This window comes from Manacus candei, unplaced genomic scaffold (genome assembly GCF_025592945.1).
Source record: "Manacus candei isolate 608988 ecotype Guabito, Panama unplaced genomic scaffold, ASM2559294v1 h1tg000073l, whole genome shotgun sequence".
In the NCBI taxonomy this organism is placed as follows: Eukaryota; Metazoa; Chordata; class Aves; order Passeriformes; family Pipridae; genus Manacus; species Manacus candei.
In genome coordinates, this window is record NW_026138121.1 from 328,224 (window position 1) to 349,489 (window position 21,266).

The window sequence follows — 21,266 nt, forward strand, 5'->3', positions numbered from 1 at the left end:
CTGAACCCCTGAGTGCAGGGAGAGCATGAGGCACTCCTGAAGGGAAGGATGTTCCTGCATCCCCTGCAGCCCTGGGCAGCATGGACATGGGGGCACACGCTCACCTTGAGGATCTCCTGGTGGTTTTCAGAGGCGTAGAGTCTGCCATCCCGCACAATGTCCTCCACCAGCTGCTCATAGTCCTCTGCAACACCCAGCCGAAAAACACAGTCAGGGTACACGCTGCCACTTGTGTCCAAGCATCTGGTCCCCATCCCTGAGTCCACTCCCCCCAAAACACACAGGAGATGTCAACTGGGGGTGACCTGGGTCCCAAGCCGGGCAGGGTGGCATCAGCCTGCCAGAATAGTGTCTTCCTGTGTCCTGTGCTCACCGTCATAGGTGACATAGGGGATCTGGAAGCCCCGGGCGCTGTTGGCTTCACTGGTTTTGAAGTTGATCCACAGTTTCCGTGAGCGGGCGGTGAAGGCAATGGGCCTCTCATAGGTCTGGCACGTCTCATAGGTGGTGATAGAGGATGGGGAGGCTGCAGGGAACGGCAAGGGGACACGGGATGCCGGTTGCCCATCAGCAGACCTACCCCCAGCCTTACTGGGCTAAAAGGCTCAGGGTGAAGGGCAGCACCAGGGATGGGGATTGTTCATGTTGGGCAAGGCTGAGCCCCCCTAACCCTCATGTTACATACCAGGGATGTTGTTATTTCTTCCTTGCTCTGGAAAACTCCGAACGGGGCTTTTTACCCACAAAATGTAATGCTGAGACTCAGATGTGCAGCCCAGCCCATCAACATCCCCCTGATCCAGCAAGACACCAGGCCAGTAGGGTGATGCTGATCTCCCCACTCAATTCCCAAAATTCTCCTCCTGCTGGCCGGGGATGTGGCTTTCTCCCTTTGCACAAGACAGCCGTGCCAAACCCCGAACTTTTCCTCCCTCAGCTCCTCCTGTGAGCACCGTGGCCTGCTCGGTTACCTACAGTTTTTCCGCATGACCAGGACGTCGCCACACTCGTCCTCAGAGGGGAGGAAGATCTCTGGCACCACGATGAGGATCTTGCGCTTGGGTGGCGGGTTGATGTTCCAGGTGCACTCGACGTTGGCAGGGTAATTCCCCGGGTAGTTTGGCGACTCGATGTAGCCCGTGTACTCACCCAGCTCCCCTCCACACTGCCGGTCTGCAAGGTATGGGGAGAGCCAGTTCCACTGGGAATCAGTGCCATGGGCACTGGGGGTGGAGTGTTCCCCTGTGGGTGGTTTAGTGGGTGAGGGGGCGTGTTCCATTAGCACTGCTCCATGCATCCCCCCATGCCCGCCTGCATGCATAAAGCACTGAAATGACCCAAAACTCTATTTTACAGAATTTTAAAATACTTTTGAGGAAGAACCCCACACCTATCTGCCCCCCATCACACCCCTGCCCGCCTACTTTTGCACTGGGACACAGAGGTGGAGCCGTCGAAGTCGGTGGTGGTGTTGCCGGGACAGGCGATGCAGTAATTCTGCCGGAAATCGGGCTGGTAGGTGCCCACGGCACAGCGGATGCAGCGGTGGACACTTGTGTTGTAGTAGTGCCCCGGGGAGCACTGGACTGTGGGGTCAGAGAGCAAAGGGGGCTGTTTCAGCTGCCAGCACAACCCCACTGGCTGCCCCCTCCCCAGGGACCAGCTCTGACCTACCTTTGGTGTCGCAGTCCTGGAAGGAGAGGGCTCCCTCGTGGCGGGTGGTCAGCCCCCCACCACAAGGGAAGCAGAGCGCCCGTCCCACTTCAGGCTGGTAGGACCCACGGGGACACAGCTGGCAGGGCTTGAAGCCATCAGCTGAGTGCTGGCCAGGGGGACACTGACCTGTGGGCACAGGCATCGCTCAGTCCTGGCACCCCAAATACCCAGAGCTCTCCTGCCCTGTGTCCAAATCCTCTCCCCCAACAGCCTTGGCAGGACCAGTATATCCAAAACAAGTGCTGCCTTTCCCAGGGTCCCCTCAAAATGATAAACACCCAAAATAGCAACTTCTGTGGGCTCTGGCGATGCTTAGGGCTTTCCCCTCTTCTGGCTGACGGTTGAGATTGCAGCCCTGGATGTTCCCCAAGTGTGCCTCTGGTCCCACTCCATGCTCTCCTTACCTGTGCAGCTGGTGATGTTGGTGGCTCCTACGGGTCCGAATGTGTCTCCGCGGGGACACAGGTCACAGGAAAGCTGCCCCTCCTTCTCCTGGTAGGTGCCGGGGGGACAGGGCACGCACTGCTCCGTCTGCCCGTGGTAATAGGTTCCCTGCGAGCAGCTGACTGAGAGCCAGGGGGGACATCGGTGATGCTGTGGGGGCTGTCACTGCTGGGGCCCCCCCAGATACCCCCCCGCTCCTTACCACACTTGCCAGCCAGGCGCTGCTGGCCTGGCCCGCAGCTCTCCTGCCGCTCCGGGGCCACGCTCAGCTTCCGCGCCACCTCGTACTCCATCCCCGCGAAGCGGAGCAGGAACCGCTCCTGGTTGATGGATTTCTTCAGGGCTTTGATGGCTGACTTCAGTTTTTTTTCCACTCTCTGTCGCAGGCAGTGCAGGTTGCAGCTGGCTGGGGGAGTAGAAGGGAATAGGGGTGTGGGGGGAAACAAGCAGTAAGAAGTGAGGGATGGACAGAGAAACCCAAAAGGATTAAAATCATCCCCCCTATGCTCAGTTGCAAGCGCTGCCCAGTACATCCCAGTCCAGTGCAGGATGACAACTAGTTTGTCTCTCCTTGCTGCATAGGGATAGTATTGTGTCCCTGGTCCCACCACTGTCCCTGTGGTCCCACCACCCCTGCCTGCACCTGAGACAGACCAGGCCAGTGCTGTACCCACCTGTGATCTCCTCTGGCTTGATCTCCGCCTCGAACTCCAACGTGATGCGTGTCACCTCTTTGTTGGGGGAGTTGCGAGCCCGGCGGCCCTTCCCCTTCTTGGTTGAGTCGCACTTTAGGTTGACGAAGGTGACCTGGCAGTCAGAGCAAGGTGCCGAACCGCCTGCACGTGGGGGAACAGGTCAGGACCCCATCTCTGCTGGGAGGACGGGCACCCCCCCGGCTCCCTGCCATCACACCTCACCTTGTGCCCCAGCCTTCCCGGCCTCATCCTGCTTGCCCTTGGCCCGTGGGTGCAGGTAACACTTGGCATCTTTGATCTTGAAGGAGGCCTTCTGCTTGACTGGTGCAGTGACAGTCTCTAAAAGAAAAGGCAGGTGCTCAGCAACCTGGCACAGCCCAGCCTGGCTGGCGACGGCCATGGTCACCTCAGGAGCCCCCTTACCGAGGCACTGCTGGCTGCTGTTTGTGGATCTGTGCTGGCCACCCTGCCGCAGGACGGGGGTCCCACAGCTCACCGTGTAGCTGCTGTCGGACTCTGTGAAGGAGGAAGGGGAGTTGGTGGATGCCAGAGCAGCTGTCTGGTTCCCGTGATGCTCTGCCAGGGTGATGCAGGGAGGCACAGCTGTGCTGTGGAGGGATGATGCCCAGCACCCTGCCATGGGGATCCTGCACCAGGGCCCATCCCATGGGTCTACACCCAATGACAAGCCCTTCTGAGCAACAACCTTCCTCCCTCACCCAGCTACTTCTTGGGTGCTCTGTACCCCAGCTGTGCAGCCATTCTCCCTCTCCCAACTTTAGGCCATGCAGGGAAATGGGGATCCCTCTGCCCAAGCTGGTCGTGGCACTAGCACTGGTACCTGGCAGAAATCGTGCCTTGGAGGTGCAGGAGAGGGCACAGCTATCCTTCTTGCCTGTCTTGTTGCAGGTGAGGGTGGCCCGTGGTGGCACCGAACCTGGCAGGCATTTCACCAGCTCCATGGGACATGCGCCGGCTGGTGATGACAATCGGGGACACCTGTGGCTGGCACAGCCCAGGGACCCACGAGGGACCCCTGCACCCTCCCAGCTCATGGGGGGATTCACTGGGGAGGAGAGGGTTCTGGAGCATGGCATGGGGATGCCAGCCTGGCATCCCAAATCCTCCAACTCCTCCACCAGCCGTGGTGGCTCCTGGCCTGACATACCGACACAGTCCTTCTTGTTCCAGTGCAGCTTGCAGCCGGTGGGACAGGTACACTGATAGCTGCCAGGTGTGTTGATGCAGCCAAATTTGCAGCCACCCCGGTTGATGCTGCATTCATCAATGTCTGCAGGGAGGAAGGGAGAGGCAGGGGGTGAGGGTCAGTGGCTCTGACACTGGGGCAGGGGATCTGCACCACAGGGCACTTCCAGCCATGCCAGCTTTGTGGGGATGAGGGACACTCCGACTCCTGGTGTCCCCAAGGGCTGGGTGGTGATGGGTGCAGCCCATCCAGGCTGAGTTCAGCTCTGGCCCCCGCTGGGCTGAGGAGCTGCAGGGGAGACAGCAGACAGTGCTGACATGGAAGCACTTAGGAACTGAATTCAAACACAGCTGCTCAGCAGCTCTGGCCTCTCTTCTCAGCAGGGACCCTCTGCCCCAGCCTGAAACAGGGTGTTTATGATTCAGGTCTGGCATGAAGCATGGCCAGGGATGGAGCTGCCCCCCACAGCCCTTCCTGCTCAGCTACCCCTCACTGGGGGCACTGGTGGAAGTCATCAAATCCTCTGCTGCAGGGTCACCCTGAAAGCATCTGGGGGCTGTGCTGGCTCATGCTGGCTGCATATTTTGGGAATACGAGAAGGGTGCTTGCCCTCACCAGCCGGAGGCATCGGAGCACCCGGCCTCCTGCTGCCGTCATCCCGGGCTGCCGGCACGGCTGCCACGACACGCTCCGGCAACCCCTCCAAAGCACGTTTCATCTGCCTCCCGCTTCCCGGGCGCCGCACGCCCCCGCCCTTGGGAGCTATCTGCCTTGTGAAATTTAAATCAAACCCTTTTGATGTTCCCCTTCCCACCCTGTCCCAGCTCCTTGCCAAAAACGTCGGGGATTTCTCCCTCTCTCCTGCTGCAGACAAGTCACAAATTGTTCCTGTCGCTCTGTTTGAAGTTGCAGACACCAGCTTGTCTGGCTGTGAGCCCCCTCCCTGCCTGGTCTCAGCCTGGGGTATGTGTGGAACCGACCCTCTCCATGGGCCCTTGGGGTGAGCTCTATCCCCAGGGGTGCCACAGGAGCCGTACTGTGGGGCTGCCCCTCCCCCGGGGGCCCCATGTGCCTCCTTGGGACCCGAACCCTGTGGGGCTGCAGGCTGCTGCTGCCAGCACTCAGCTGGCCCTACCTCCACAGTGCGTGAGCCCGTACAGTGTGTAGCCCTTGTGACAGAGGCACTGGAAGCTGCCGGGGGTGTTGATGCAGAGGTGGTCACAGGTCCGGTCAAAGGAGCACTCGTCGATGTCTGGGGGAAAGCAAGGGAAGGAGGTAAGGGCTGGCGCGGCAGAGGGGCCATTCATGACACAAGGGCTGTCCCCTTCCTGCTCCAACTGCTCCAGCAAGCTGGGAGCTGCACTGCAATGCTATGAGACCCTGCAGTGGGATGCTCCAAGGATCCAGCACCAGATTGCTCTGGGGATCAAGCACCAGTATGCTACAGGACCCTGTGCTCCCACCCTGCCTGCCTCCAAGCTCCCTCCTCACCCACTACACCAGCATCTCCTGGCTGCAAGCTGCTGCAGCCCCTTTGCATCTCAGATGGGCCAAACGAGGCCAGCACCATGTCCTTGGCATGGGAGGGCTGTGAGAGCCCCTGGCTGGCTGCTGCCTTGCCAGTGCTCAGCTCTGTGCCAGGGCAGGATGAGGAATGCTGCACAGGCAGGTTCTGCCACAGGGGTGGTGCCAGCGATGTCTGCTTGGCCCCGTGGGCACCTCGCTGGGGCAGGGAGGCCCTGGCTGGAGGGTGAACCCAACCTGGCAGATTGGAGTGTCATTTCACTGGCTTCATTAAGTTAATTGCTGCGCTCATGTCAAACTCCCAGAGCACAGAACCTGGAGGGAGATGAAAGCAGTGGCAGCCCCAGAGCGTAACAGCCCCCTCCTTCCCCAGCCCTGTGCTTTCAGGAGGCAACACTCGGGCTCATGCACACCTGCTATGCTGACCTTGGCCGTGGGCTGGGGGGCAGAGCTCCACATTCCTACCAGGACAGCCCAGCGACCTGCTGGGTCATTTAAACCTGCTGTGTTTATGTGGGACATGCAGAAGGATGTCAAGACAGAGAGAAAAATGGGGAAGAAACAGCATGGAGCAGCCAGCTCCCTCCGGAGTGAGCAGGAGACATCTTCCCCCCAACTCCCGCCCTCCAAAAAGCAGGAAGCCTGGCATCTGTCTAATTGCCCGTTTTAACTCTGCCTCAAGAAGAACCCACAAGTCCCCAGCTCTGAGATCAAAGGGCTAAGCCCCAGACCAGAACCCAAATCCAGAACTAATCCCCCAAAGGATGTATGTGGTCCAGAGGAATGAGTAACCAGGGCAGCACTCCTCCAGCAGCAGCTGTGGGAGGGCTGCGAGACACGGGAGAGAGGTGCCATCCCTGGACAGGGCAGGGTGCTGGGGGCCCCCTGTCCCTTACCTTGGCAGTTCCTCTCATTGATGAGCAGCTTGTAGCCCTTCTTGCAGCTGCACTCAAAGCTGCCCACAGTGTTCCTGCAGATGTGGTCACAGCCGCCGTTGTTGAGCCGGCACTCGTCAATGTCTGGTAGGAACAAGGGACACCCGTCACACCCTGTCTGGGATGCTTGCCCAGGAGAGACGGGTGCTCCCCTCTGGAGCTGGCAAGCGGAGGAAACCCTCTGGGCTCTGATGGTCACCAGTGCAATGTGGCTGCTGGTTTTCTCTGGGTGCATCTGGGGAGCCAATGTGTGACACTGGCCAGGACTCCGGGCTCAGCTCCCCTTGAAAGTGGTGCAAAACAACTACTCTCTGCAGGTCTCAGCATCCCCTGGAGCAGAGCTGGGATCCACGGTCTCTGAAAGAGCCTTGCAGCTGAGGGAGAGCACCAGACCAGAATTTGCAGAGTCATGGGTTTGGGCTGGGGGCTGCTTGGGGGGACCAGGAGCAACAGGAAGAGAGAGAAAACCCAGAAGGGAAAAACTCTCCTTCAGAAACAGCCACTTAACAAAAAACTACTTTTCAGCCCTGGCCTCTCTGCTTGCCACCTCCTTCCTGCCATGAAAGCCAAAGCTAAAAAGGATGAAACACAATAACTGCAAAGAGCCCCAACAAACTTGAAAGAGGCTGAGACTTTTTTTTCAGTTGTTTTTCTAATTTTTCCACTAATCACAAAATTTACTGCTAGGAAATGACTTGTAAAATGGAAGGAGACCAGGAAGACGTAGTGGCCTGCCCTGTCCCTCCATCCCCCAGCACTGGGGTAACAGCTCTGCCTCGATGGGGCTGAGGCTTTCTTTTATATGACTGCGAGGGAGTGAGCTGTAAACCCACCCACAGCCATAATAAAACCCCAGACACAGGGGCCGTGGCTCTGGGTTATTGCATGTTCCTGGAAACTGCAGAATTAGAGAGGGGGGATGCTCTGATAAAATACCAGGGGCAGGGGGTTCTGGAAGCAGTCAGCAGGTAGACAGGCAGACGGCAGCAAGACAGGCTTTCCTTTCAGCCGGGGTCAAGTTCCCGGAGCTGCCAAAAGACACAACACAGGCACTGGGCACTCCCAAGGGCGGCAAGTTTGTGGTGCTGGGATAACCAGCCTTGACTGCCCTGTCTTGTGGGGGCAGGTGGTTGGGGATGTCAGTGGGATGTGCTGCATCTCAGGATGTTCCCCCCAAGTGGGAGTTGGTGCTTGGACCTTGCTGGACAGTGACCCCAGAGGGGCTCATGCACCTCAAACTGCCAGAGCAGGTGTTGATTCCCTGCACACCCAAACCTACCCCTGGGGCAGCTGAGGCACTGGGGTGGCACTCCAGCCCCACAAGGGCCATGCCATCACCTCCAGCTTGACCTGACCTCCTTTTCCTCCTCTTCATAGGCTTCCCAGAGGAGCAGGGCTAAGCACGGTGCCTGCAGCAAGACAGCCAAGTGCCCGTGCAGGGGGGTGATTCCTGTCCCCACCGCATGGATGCAAACACCAAGCCAGTGAACACTGTGGGCAATGTAGAGCCTTTTTTAAGGGCATCCAGGGGTGAGCAGTGAGCACCCCAGCCCTGTTCACACCCCCCTACCTTTGCAGGTCTTCCTGTCAGGCTGGAGCATGAAGCCCATGGGGCAGCTGCAGTGGACGCCCGTGGCCGCGTCGTGACACTTGCTGTCACAGCCCCCGTTGTTCACAGCACACGTCTCTGCATGGGGAGGGGAGAGAAAGGCTGGGGTTAGGGACTGGTGTTCAAAAGGCTGGGGGGGTCACAGCACCCAGATATCCACCATGCCACAGCCTAGAAGCAGCAGCAGATACAAACCTCCCTGCAGAGCTCTTGGCTTCTCACTCAACAGTAACGAGGTCACAGAGCCCCGAATTAATGAACACACTGGCATGGGGGCTGCATGTCCCCCACAAACAGGGTCTCACGGAGGCTGGCTTCGGCAGCAACAATGAGGAGGAATTGAATTTCCAGGGGAAAAAGTCACGGCACTTGTGCAAATGCAGCCAGAGACAGGTCTCAACGGGGGTGCCCAGGCTGTGGCTCCCCAGGGATTGCGGGTGTGCAGCCCCAGTCCCCCAGTGAGGTGGCAGGGGGGTCCCAGCCCCCTTGCTGCCACCAAGCTACTGAGCCACAAAGCTACAGGTGACCCCGTGCTGCTTGGGCATGGCAGCTGGTCCAGTGTTGCAGGCTAATTTGGGAGACACTTTGTATAATTAGAACACACACTCAGAGGCAGGCAGCATCAGTGGAAAAAAACTCCAATTGAAAAAAAAGCTAATTATTTCAGTATTATCAAAATCAGCTGTTGTTGGTAGGACTAGAAGGGACACTAATTTAAATGAAACATTTTCAGCTTGACAGCTTCCCTGTGAGATCAATCCTCAATTTTGACCCTAACCACTAGAACAATGGTTTGAAGTGCATTAAGTTGTTCACAAAGGATAATAAAACATTCCTTTCAGAAGGCTGGTTGCTTGGATAAATGAGGCATTTGGGCTTCAAGGAACCCAAGATGAAAATGCCTTGAAGAAATTCCTTGGAAAGAGCAAATCCCAGGTTCTCCTGCTCTTTGCAAGCACTGCATGGGGTGGGAATGACAGAATCATCCAACCATTCGCCGCAGGGCTCGGGAGCTGGGATCATTCTGTGCTCGTCTTGCCACTGCTATTTTTATGATGTCCCATAATAAGAGAACAAAAGAGACCATTTTATGAAATTAATCGCCAGCACAATTACAAAACCTAATGGCAAGGGAGGGATTTCTGCAGATACTATTCCTTCAGCCAGGTCCTTGCGCTGCACGCAGCCCAGCCGTGCCAGGGCTGTCCTCTCCCTGCGGCGCCAGGGCGAGGAGCACAGGGCGGGTGACACCGCGCCCAAGGGAAGGGAAACTTTCTGGAAGCCCAGTGAATTATTAAACACCAGCCTTTGTTTCAGCAGCTGATGCAGAAGCAGCCTGGGGAGGATTGATTTAACAGGGTCACTGCTGAGGGGCTCTCAAGAGAGTGCAGTGCCCTGGGCACACTTCATGGTGCTCACAGCCTCCTCCAGCACTGTGGCACCCATATGCCCTCGTGGCCCCTTTGAACCTCCGGGCTTTTCGGCCCCGATGTAAGGCCAATCCCACCCACCATCCCAGAACCACTGCCACACTGGGCTTCGGCGAGGCCTCCACCACTTGGGCAGGGAGTGAGCAAAGCAGCTCCACACTCCATCTCAGCTGTGGTCTCACTTCCCGGCTGCTGTGCCACGGTGCTCCTCACCCTGGTCAGCACCCTCCCTCTGCCACCCATCACTGCAGAGCCCTGGCTGCACATGGTGCAGCCTTGCCTCCACCTTCTGGGATGTGATTCCATGAGCCTGAGGGGATAATTCCATGGTAATTGGAGGATCTGAGTGGATCTGGGCTCCCTTCCTTCTCCCACCCCTGTGGGAAAGGCTCTTCAGAGACCCCGAAAGCTGCAGTCAGTGCTCCCTGCACTGGTGAGGTGCACTCCCACAGCTCCTTCTGGATGTACCAGGAGTTTGCTTGTGCCCAACACATCCAGGAACAAGATTCCTCACCACAGACAAGTCGCTGCACCTTCTGCCTCAGTTTTCTTGGTGGTAGAGCAGAGGCATCACCTTACCTTTTTGAAGGGCTTGGAGACACCACGGGGATGCAAAGAAACCCCTGAAGAGGTGCCCAGCCGTGTAAAGAGCCATTGCAGCTCTGCCACTGCTGCAGCTCCAGGCTGGGAGCCTCAGCATGGCGAGCAGCCTTGTGAGACCTAGTCCTGGGACACCCAGAATATCCCAGAGGGGACTATCTGTGAGTGGGTGGGCTCTGGGAAGGGGTAACTGTGGGAGTGCACAGCATAGAGATGGGCACGAGCACCCCCCTCCCCATTGCATGGCTGCTGGCAGCCCACTATGAGCTCCTCCTGGTTGGTGGGGGGTAACCACCACAGCCTGCAAAGTGGATTTGTCATCCCCTGGGCCAGGCTGGATTGACCAAAGCAGAGCGAGAGCCCCCATCTCATGCAAGCACAGCCAGGGGAGGGTTTTCTGCTCTGTCCCCCAGCCCAGCCCGCTGGCAGCCTGGGCCAGGCTGGCCCTGCAGGGTTTGGAAGCAGCAGCGGGGCACAGTTAGTGAGACATGCAGTTAGCATGGCAGCTCAGCCCCCCGAGCCCTGTTATGATCTCAAGAAGAGAGACCATCTACAGTTAGACCCCTTTGTAGAGATAGAGAGAACAAAAATATTTACCATTAGAAAACGTCTCAAGGATAACGTGTTGCTGGAAGTGTCTCTCCCCTGTTTAACATTATAAAAAAGTGATTTAGAAACAGTGTCCAGCAAGGAACTCGGTTGGTGTCACATGTCAATGGGTTTGACTCCGCTGCCTTTCCAGCCTGGTGGAAACTGTCCTTTTAGGCTTTTTCTCCCCCACCTCCCAAAAGAGCCCAAACCTGAGGTTTGGGTCCAGTGCTATTGACTCCTCCATCACCCTGCCCCAAGCATCTCATGTCCCTCAGCCTCTCCAAACCCTCTCCAGTTTCACACACTGTGTTGGACTGGCTGGAGCCCCATGCGAGAGGGAGAAGCATATTATGAGGAGCGTTAGTGCAGCCTGTTAGTCTGGGCAACCGGGTCCTCGCCCTTGTTGGAGCAAATCCAGCATGTGCCAGGGCAGGTGGCAATTCCCAAGAGAAGCTGTGTGGACACTGTGCAGCCATGGGCCTCGGGAAGGGAACCGTGACCTGCCAGTGGCACTTGCACGCCTTGGATTTAGCAGCCAAGCCAGCAGTGAGCCCAAAGTCTGGGTGTGTTTGGGCTACTCAGCCTCACCCGTGTGTGGGTGCCCCCAGCATTGACCTGGCAGTGGGACTGGCGCAGACTCTGCTCCCGGCACTCCCGACACTGCCGGATCCACAAAGCCGGGGCACATCGGCAGTGCCGCCACAAACCGCCTGGGCGTGGGTCAGGAAATCAGCCATAAAACTTGAGCTGGCTTTAGTTTCCCTCTCCATCTAATAATATTTCCTCTCCACTCACCCCCTCCCACTCCACCAGTGCTCACCACAAGCAGGGGTCCAGCAATGGCCCTGCTGCACCCCACATATCAGCAGGGGGGAGCTGCAATGATGCCCTGGCTGGTAAATCTTCCCACAAAGCCAAAATGTGCATCAACTGCAACAGCTGTTTGCATCTCCCCACGGGCACTGCACCCTCAGCATGTGCTTTTTTTTTTTTTTTTTAAAACTGCTTTTGGAGCATAAATATAAATATACAAGGTCATTGGCCTCCCCTCCTGCCTCCCCTCCCCCTTGTGCCTGCAGACATGTCGGGAGCCATTAGCTCTGGCCCCCTTGCTCAGAGGCATGTTATTCATTATCTGCATTTTTAAAAGCAGCAATAAAAAGCGGAAAAATGAAAAACACCAGCCTGGCCTAATGAAACTGTCACTCAGAGGGGCTGATCGTGCTTCCTGCCGCGTGGTGTGATCTGAAGGGAACCTGGACCAGGGGCCTGTCCCGGCAGCCCATCAAACGCACCGAGTACAATTTCAAAGCCCATGGCCTGGGGAACGACTTTGCGTTTCCACTCGCTGGAAAATTTATTTCCCTTGAAATGATGAAATATTTTTGAGGAAATGGGGAAGGGGCGGTGACGGGGGCACCGTGGATGGGGGAGGGCTGTTTGCTGAGCCCCAGCCATAAAACAAGAAAGGGTGGTTATAAATATCCAAGCAGGTACCTTGGCTGGAAATCCCCTGCCTGGGCATCCCTGTGGGGTTGCTGCTGGCTCCCAGCAGCCGAGGCACAATCCCACAGTGTTCCCACAGTGGGGATGGGGGCCAGGAATCCTCCAGGGAATGTGGGAGCTAGGTAGGCCCCTTCCTGTAAGAGGGGACTGCAGACCCCAAAGGGATGAGACAGATGTGGTGGTGGGCTTTGGGCTGATGCTGCTCCTAAAATCCTCCTGTGCAGTGTTTGATTTGCCCTGGGAAGGTGGACAAGGGGAGAGCTCACAGGGATGTGCTGTCTCTGGTGGGAGATATATCCCTAGCAGATACGCTGCAGGGTGTGGGGACAAAGAGGGAGATTCTGGCCAAGGCCATAAGGATGAGTGATTTTGGAAAACCCCAAATCTCACCATCACACCTGTGGTACCCAGGGTATGACTGCAGAGATCCCCCAGTAAACAGACCACTCTCAAGCATCCCCCAAATTAAAGGATGCTTTGGAGAGCTGCTGCCCCCAGCCATGCCCAGCAGGTCAGGAGCATCATTGGTCCCAAACCTGCCCAAGTCCTTGCACCAACACAGACACCACGCACAGAGCCCTCCATCCAGGAGGAACACACCAGCTGATGCACCCCGGGGTCCCAAGGACCCTGTTGGAGGAGCTCTGCCCACCTGGGCACAGCAACAACCCCCTGGGGACAGGACGCAAACCCGAGGACGGCGGGGACCAGGGGCTGCGAGCCCCTGCCAGCAGCCAGGAGGGACTGGGATCCATCCTGGGAGTGGGCTGGGGGACAACGGTGACATTAAGGCAGCAGCGAGCTGACGGGTAGGGGGCCTTTGCTGGGGGCTCAGCCCCAGACACCCCTCAAGGCGGCTGGGAGCAGGCAGGGCTCGGGGGCTCCGCTGCCGTTTGCCCTGAGGACAGAGTCATCTGTGCAAAGTGCAGAGGGTTTTCTGTTCAGGCACAGCAGGGACACAGGGAGCCAAAATCTCTCTTGCTTTCTTTTTCATTTTGCAATAAGAACTCAAACGTCTCAAGCAATTTGTGGACTTAATCACTCCCCAAATATAACATTTTTTAAATCAAAGCAGCTGTTAAACAGCACAAGCATATGAAACCAGTAAAACTTCTATCTCTGTTTGATGTTCTACAATTTGAAAACACACACAGGAAAAGGACAATTCTGGGGTGGTTGAGTTGTCAGGTTGTTGGGGTTTTGGTTTTTTTTTTTTGCAAGACAATTGTTCCTGGGCCAAGGCCACGCAGTGCCAAGTTGGAACAGATTGCTGTGGCCAAACCTGTCCTCTCCACGTCCCTCCTCAAAAGCTGCTGGTGACAGCAACAGTAACAATTTCTGGCATGGGGATATCCTTACTGCTCTCCCTCCAGCAGCATGGAGGCAGGCAGGGACCCCTGTCCACACCCCAGCAGTGACCTGTCCCCAGATGTCCCTTCAAGCATCCCCTGGTCACTTCTGCTCCTGGTGGTTGAGCAGCAACATATCCCTGCACCTGTGGGTGCCACAGCACCCCTCACATACACACTGAGCTTCCCCAGTCTCAGCAAAAGGAAATGCTGCATTCCCAAAGCTTGGGATAAACCCTTCAGCAGGCCCAGGACAAACCACCCAGGGAGGAGGACGAGCCATCCTGCACCCTGCCCCACGTCCCCGTGGCCAATGGTCTGACTTACCTATGCAGGTCACCCCGTCGGAGTGGAGCAGGAACTTGACGTGGCAGCCACACTTGGGCCCCTGGTCGGTGTCGTCGCAGGTGTGTTGGCAACCCCCGTTCCCGTAGTTGCAGGTCACTGTGGAAGCAAAGCACCGGCGTCACCACGGCCCCAGCTCCTTCCTCCCTGCCTGGCATCCCCATGTGGTGCATAAAAATGGCTTGGGAACACCTCGTCCGTACCCTCGGAGACTTCCCTCCCTCACGGATAATTCCTAAAGCCCTTCACTTTCCCTGTGGGATCTCGGCAGATGCAAACTGTTGTGTGGTTTCTCACGTCTTCCTTTTTCATATCTGCTAAATGCCACTAGTGGAGACTGAGCAAAGGGGACCAGTGGGCTGGTTGCCCCTGACCCTGAATCTGGTGTTACAGGGGAAGGGTGAGACTTTCCTGAGCTCTGGAATGACTCAGGATCTTCTGGGAATCCCTCCCAGCCCTCCCCTGGGGGCAAGGTTTGCTGTTCATTTAGATTAGAGAGAAAATAGGCTCCTAGGATTAAAACTCCATTTCATCAGCGATTTTACATGTTCGCTGCAGACAGCAAATGAGAAACAAAATAAAAATAATTGCATAAACACATATATATCTATTTAATAACCCTGGCAGTGCCAGCGGAATGCTGGCAGGAGATCAGATGAGCTGAGAGCACCACGACCCCCAGGAAGAGGATTCTTGCACTCCTCACGTGCCGATTGCATTCTCCTTGTTCACCTCCCCTTCAGAAAGTGAAACACTGGGACAGGGGATGCTGTGTCTCTGGGACCCCTTTAACTGCCATTTCAGCCTGGTCATGTAAGGACAGAACATCTGATGGCAGAGAGGAGTGCCAGGAATACTGTCCGTAAGGGAACAGAGGCAAAGCTGGGCATGCTGGGCTTCAGGTTTGATGAATCAATTGCTACCGGGGGATCAGGGCTTTGCTGCAGGGACAGGAGGTGTTTGTATCATGAGGACGGGGTTAGGGGGTCTCCAGGAGGCTGTATCTCCAGCCCCAGAGTGCTCCTTACATTTGCAGTCACGTTGGTTCTTGGTGAGCTCGAAGCCAGGGCGGCACTCACAGGCGATGCCCCCCTTGGGGGTCTCCCGGCAGATGTGGGCGCAGCCGTGGTTCTTGTTCATGCAGTTCATTCCTTCTAAAAGAGAAAAGGAAGCAAAGAAATGCTCCAAAAGCTGCTGGCACTGGTCAGCAGTGGCAGAAGCACGTCTGAGGTGGGATGGGATGGGACGATGGGGGCAATGAGGGGAAAACCTTGTCAGTGAGGATCTTGGGGGAACAGGTTAACCCTGGGCAGCCTCAACGGGCAGCTTCTCCTGACACAGAGCTGCTCGAGAAGGGGGACAAAACTACCTAGGAGCCTTCAACCTTTGATTCCCTCCCACCTTGGGTGAGACCTTGCTCCCACACCTCAAGGTGGCTTTAAATCCCACTGACTCAAAACACAGCATCTGCATCCCTTTCCTCAGTGGGGCCACCCACTGCAGCACCAGGAGGAAGAAGCAGACAGCTCATCCCTCCCAGACACAGAGGGCTGGGGACACGGGAGATGCCACTGTGGCTGCTGAGCCATCCTAGGCTGGGCAAGATTCCCGGGGAGCCAGAGTGACCAACACAGCTGGGAAGGGGGAAGAGGAAAGCAAAAACCTTCAGCTTGCTTTGCCAAGCAGTGGAGATAAAAATCAGCAGAGATGCAAAAATCTCTCATTTCCTTCTATTTTGGCTAAGAGATTGCTCCAGACGGCAGCAATTTAGAGCTGATACCAAGATGAAGGGCTCGGTGCTGTACAAGACCTGGCAGGAGAAGATGAGTCTGGCAGGGTGGTGTGAGAACCTCCAGGTTCCATTTATTAATAAACTGCTCTGGGCATAGGATTAACGTCCTTCATTCAGTATTGCTGTGCCTGACTAAGGGGCCTGCAAGGGTTTTGCTGCAGAATGTTTATCACCTCGCAGCCTCCTCTCCCAGTGTGCTCATAATAGATTCACTTTCAAATCTGCCACACCACGAAGGGTCATGACCCAGCAGCAGCAGCCAAACCCAGGCACTGCACAGGGGTGGCCAGAGGTGACAGGGGACAGACCTGCCCGATAAATGCAGGGATGGAGGGTGCCCTGGGGCACAGAGCTGCTGTGCACTGACCTTCGGGGCGCTGGATGCAGGTGTGCTGGTTGTCGCTGAGGAAGAACCCCTCCCTGCAGAAGCACTCGTAGCTGCCCATCATGTTGACACAGGTCTGCTGGCACCCGCCGTTGCCCTCTGAGCACTCGTCCAGGTCTGCAGAGGGAGAGTGGCAGGGGGTAAGCACAGCTCCGTGGCACACCCAGGCAATGGGGACAAGGTGGGACAGATCTGCTGGGTAGTAAACTACTTTTGGTTTACATCTGTGACCCCCCAGCTACAAGAAAGGGGGATGCTTGAGGGCTGCAGGGGACAAAGGCAAAGCACAGCAAGGGGTGGGTGCAGGGACCATACAGCTTCCCTAGCTGATGGGCATGAAGTATCCGGCCTTGTTTTACAGAAGGGAATACAGACAAAGGTTTTTTCCTTGTCCCGGGACCCCCAAATAACCATGGATGGGACATCCCAGATAACCACGGATGTTTATCTGGGATGCTGGTTGCCCCCACTCCCAGCCCCTCAGAGCCTGTCGCCAGCTGGGGATGCCTGCACTTCATTAGGGAGAGCTGGGAAACCTTAGCCCAGAGCAGGGATAATTACTTGTAAGGAGACTTGCATCCCCAGCCGCTTGGCTGCCCTAACACCTGTTTTGGTTTAACAAACCAAGGCTGCAAGGGGCTGGAGATGTGGCCCCGTGGCGGCAGCAATGCCTTCACCCTGGGCTACTCCTGCTCCAGCCTTGCAAATCCCACATTTAATGAAGAGCAACGGCCTGTTGCTCTCCCCAGAGGGTTTTTGGGGACAGTGGTCTGAGCTGAACTCACCAGTGCCCTGAGGTGCCAGAGCAACCAGACGCCGGGTTCAGGCAGAGACAAACTTCTGCCGTGGCCACCCCTTGCCCCCTCTGTGAGGGGCCCCATGCCAAAGAAAACGTCCTGTGAACTCGAGCATTGCAGAGCTGTGGCTGAGGGGAAAGCTGAGCCCACCGGAAATGCCGGAACAGCGGCTCAGTGACGACACACACGGGGGGCTCCCAGCCCCGGCCCCCCAGGACAGGCCCCCTCCCCAGGCACACACCAAAACCTCTTGCTTTTGGGCAAAGAGATGGATGGACAGATGGATGCCTGAGGGGTGTGGGTGCCCTACACTGTGTCCCAGCCCCAGGCAAGCCCTGGGGGAATGCTCAGAAATAGAAGCAGAGCTGCAGCTATGGCTGGAAACTGCCAGGGAGCAGAACCCAGAAGCACCCCACAAAACCACTGCCTTGGAAAGGAGGTGTTGCAGCCAGGTACAAAGGGACATCCTCTGCAATGGCAGGAGGCTTGCAGCTTCCTCCAGGCTCGTCCCAGCCAAACTATGTCCTGCAGATGCCAATAACTCCCCTCAAATCCCCCCGCTTAGAACAAAGGCTTAAGGTCTCACAACTTCTTCTTCCAGCTACGCTCAAAAATGAGGAGGCAGCCATTCAAACCCAATGGCTGAAATGAGACTCCACTGCTCTAATACCTGTTTTATTAAATGCAATGGAGATGGGCAGAAGCCAGAAGGGCCCGTGTCAGGACAGTCGAATTCCTGTGCTGGTTCAAAAGGTTGCCCAGGGCGGGAAATGGAGGGGCTGATGGGATCCTGTGGGCATGCACCCTGACCTCTCTCCAGCTCAGCTCCTGCCCATGGCACCAGCAAAGCCTGGGCACGATGCTGTGCTTTGCTCTGCTTCTCTAAGAGAGGATGCAGGTAGGTTGGGCAAAGCATGTCAGGATCAGGGATGAGATGCTGGGATGAGCTGAGGAAAGGCTCAAGGTGGGAGCCAGGCTGCCCCCCACCCCCAATCCCTGCTTCCCTGGCTGCTCCCCAGCCATCTCCATCCCCTCCCACCCAACTCTGTAAACACATGACGTCTGTGGCTCGCCAAGTCCGGCTTTCCTTTCTTCTCCTCGGGCTCATCCTCCCCCGGGAGAGGAAGGCAGGGCCACCCGCCCACGCCTCCTCCCAGCTGTGTAAATCTCCCTCCTCCCCGAGGAGGCTGCAAAGATCCCGGTGATGATGGTTAATGCAAAAAGTATGTGTCCATAATCCCTTCCCCCTCCTCCTTCTCCAAGTGATGAGCTCATTAATGACCCCTGTGCAGACATTAATTAGAAAATAGTAAGAGCTCCAGGCGGAGGGAAGGTGGGCGGCCCCGTGCCCCGGCGATCCTGCCGTGGATGCTGCGGGAGGAAGCGGGTGCCGGGCGCGGGCAGCCCAACGGACCTCGGGGCTCTGACGGGAGCTTTGGCTCCGCCGCGGCCGGATGGAGTTTGGGACGGTGGGAAGTGGCAGGGAGGATGCACGGCCGCTCCGTAGGCAGATGCCGGGTTTGTCTTGGCCCGGGTATTATTTACCCAGACCCTTTGCTGGTTCCCATCTCCACCATGTTTGCTATTAACTCATCTGTTTTGGCAGGTGCAGGGCTGACCTCAAGCAAGAGCGGAGCGAGTGGCAGGGCCCGGGTGAGCTCTGCTGGCTGGTCCTGCCTCGGCAGCGGAGCAGAACTGCCAGCCCGGCCACTCACCACAGCAGGATGAGGCTGTGGGGAGGCCGTGGCTCGCACCCAGCATCCCCAAACCCAAGCCTCACAGTCCTGCCTTGCCCCAACCCTCCCAGTCTATGGAGCATCCTCCCTTGGCATCATCCCTGTGTAATGGGGAGCAATCCTGTCCCCAGCAAGCCATTGCAGTACAGGACACATCAGCACCTAGCTTACTGCCCTGGGAGTGCCACCACGCTTCCCCGGCTCTGCAACAGCCCTAGGGGTGTCGGGGCTCAGGAGGTGCCTGGTAGAGAAAGCTAGCAGGCTGGTCCCAAGCTGCCAAAGCTGCCAAGGGGCTGGGACAAGCTGCCATCCTTCACCTAAGCAGTTGTGGCCATCGTGCGCCAGGCGGAAGCCGTCGTAGCAGGTGCAGCGGTAGTTGCCGGGGATGTTCACGCACTCATGGACGCAGCCCGCGTTGTCTTCCCGCTCGCACTCATCGACGTCTGTGGAGAAGGAGGGCAGGAGAGCTGCAGGGCCGCCCCAGGGGCCGGTGGCTAACCTGACACATGGGTACTGCTCCCCACCTCCAGCGTGTTTGCACCCCGGCTGATATTGTGCCTTGGGGTCTTCTGCTCTCTCTGCCTATTCCAGCAGGTCCCCAGCTCCGTTATCACTTGCAGAACTCCTCCAGACCATGCAAAAACATTCCCGTTCTCCCCAGGCTAGACCCTGGACCCCCAGCTAACACACTGTCTTACAGCCTTGGCGCAGTGCAGCGCACTGGGAATCACATGGGATTTCCCAGGGTGGAGGCAGCACAGTTCACCTCCATGGCAAAGCCCAGCAGTTCCTGGAGTGCTTTAATCCCTCTGCTATTTGTACTTGGCCCATCCTGACCCTGGACCTGCTTCTAGCAAAGCTGGGAATTTTTCCCCCTGCGCCATTCCTGCTTTCCTGCTGCTGCTCCTCCAAGGAGCCCATTTTCTTTCCATTCCCCATTGAACTGCATTTATATATAGATCTACACCTATATCTATACCGATATCTACATTTACATCTATATCTACATCTATACCTGTATCTATATCTACCATCTATATCTGTATTTCTAGATCTTATTTTGAAGTTTGTCATGTTTTAACTGCTATCACAGTTCTGCAGCCTCAGAGTTGAAAGTCCTGCTCGAAAATAAGCCTAGCTTTGTTTAAAACAAGCCCCAGGTGACCCTCCTGGGACTGGGAAGCCCCAGCCATGCAAACACAATGGCTGTCACCACCACCAGCAAGGACAGTCGGTGCTGATGAGCCACCGCCAGCCTCCAACCTGCCAGGGCTGTCACTGCTCAGCAGAGCTCTGGCTCTGGCTCTGGCTCCGGCTCCAGCGGCAATGGCACGTCCCTACCTTTGCAGTGCTTCCCGTCGCCGGTGTAGCCGGACTTGCAGATGCATTTGTAGGACTTGGGAGTGTTCTGGCAGATGGCATCAATGTGGCAGTTGTCGGTGCCCTCCACGCATTCATCGACATCTGCAAGAGGACAGGCAGGAGGAGCGATGGGGAGAGCCAGGGACCTCTACCCCCGGGGAGCCGGGAAGCAAGAAACAGGAGGGAGAACTGGGGAAAACATCAAAGCTTCTTTGGGGACGCAGACAAAATCTGCATCTCCTCCATCCCCCTTTGCCCCTCAACCCTCTTCTCTGGGATGCAGCGCTGTGGTACCCGGGACATCACAGCCAGAGCTCCACATGCTGGCAATGGCCTCAAGCAGCCATGTCAGGAGGCCACAGGGATGGAGGTTTTAAAGGCATTTGGGAAACGGAAAAGCCTCAGGCACATGGGGTGGAGGTTTGTGAGAAAGAGGCTGCTCAGGTGAGGCAGCAAGGGAGACAGGGAGCCCTGACTGCCAATGCCCGGAGGGGGTCAAGGCTGCTGGGGGGCAAGAGGGGACTAAGCATCACCCTCAGCCCATCAGGTATGGGCAGGGCTCCCAGAGCAGCCCAGGCTCCCTGCTCCAACTCCACTGGCATACGGGGAGCACCAGCGCTGCTCCTGAGGGTTTGCCTCCAGCTCCTCTCACAGGGATGGGGAGCATCTCATCAGGGAAGGGGGACCTGAGAGTCCCCCATCAGGAGGAGCGTGAGGCTGCAAAGCTCTCAGTTGTCTTTAAAAAACTGCTTTTCACAGCCCTAAGAGGAGCTCCAGGAGCTCCCCCAAGACACAAAACATCCCTGCAAGCGGCGGGCGGGCCAGCAGCCCCGCAGGACAGGGGCCACGGCCGCGGGAACGCCAGCCAGAGCCCTGGCCCGGCCACCCCGGCGGTTCTTTGCTGGGAGATGTGAGTCACCCGGCCGGGAGTAGGAGAGCTTTGTCTCTGCACCAGGGAGGCGGCACGTGCCTGCGCATTGTATAAATATTTACAGCCCGCATTCATATTTGTTATTTGACATTAGCCATGGCCCGCGGCCACCACAGCCTCCCTTGGGCCATTAATCACCGGCTGGAGGCTGACCCACCACGGTGCGGACGACGGAGGGATTGCACGGGGACGGGCGCCAGGATCCCGGCTGGCACCGTCACCTCTGTCAGCCACAGCACTGGCCACGGTGCCACCACACTGTGGCCACCCCAGCACCCCGCAGCATTGCCGGGGAGCAGCTCGCAGCCCTCC

The 21,266-nt window shown here is 57.2% G+C and overlaps 1 protein-coding gene across 8 annotated transcripts in view; it reads right to left on the reverse strand.

The window, feature by feature from the left end:
* Positions 1 to 21,266, reverse strand: part of SCUBE3 (signal peptide, CUB domain and EGF like domain containing 3) — a 41,852-nt gene that overhangs the window by 2,652 nt on the left and 17,934 nt on the right. For 5 of the 8 annotated variants that reach the window (XM_051808897.1, XM_051808895.1, XM_051808896.1 and 2 more), the window contains 20 exons: positions 20,003 to 20,125; positions 18,979 to 19,104; positions 16,111 to 16,245; positions 14,980 to 15,105; positions 13,934 to 14,050; positions 10,758 to 10,805; positions 8,092 to 8,208; positions 6,483 to 6,605; positions 5,198 to 5,314; positions 3,697 to 4,146; positions 3,279 to 3,371; positions 3,078 to 3,194; positions 2,835 to 2,996; positions 2,363 to 2,566; positions 2,121 to 2,282; positions 1,675 to 1,842; positions 1,425 to 1,586; positions 976 to 1,173; positions 374 to 526; positions 105 to 184 (listed from right to left, as the gene is read on the reverse strand). In XM_051808897.1, coding sequence (XP_051664857.1) covers positions 105 to 184; positions 374 to 526; positions 976 to 1,173; positions 1,425 to 1,586; positions 1,675 to 1,842; positions 2,121 to 2,282; positions 2,363 to 2,566; positions 2,835 to 2,996; positions 3,078 to 3,194; positions 3,279 to 3,371; positions 3,697 to 4,146; positions 5,198 to 5,314; positions 6,483 to 6,605; positions 8,092 to 8,208; positions 10,758 to 10,805; positions 13,934 to 14,050; positions 14,980 to 15,105; positions 16,111 to 16,245; positions 18,979 to 19,104; positions 20,003 to 20,125 — 2,981 coding nt within the window. Of the gene's footprint in view, positions 1 to 104; positions 185 to 373; positions 527 to 971; positions 1,174 to 1,424; positions 1,587 to 1,674; positions 1,843 to 2,120; positions 2,283 to 2,362; positions 2,567 to 2,834; positions 2,997 to 3,077; positions 3,195 to 3,278; positions 3,372 to 3,696; positions 4,147 to 5,197; positions 5,315 to 6,482; positions 6,606 to 8,091; positions 8,209 to 10,757; positions 10,806 to 13,933; positions 14,051 to 14,979; positions 15,106 to 16,110; positions 16,246 to 18,978; positions 19,105 to 20,002; positions 20,126 to 21,266 lie in introns of those variants that run through there. The other 3 variants (XM_051808900.1, XM_051808899.1, XM_051808901.1) reach the window with 3 other exon arrangements.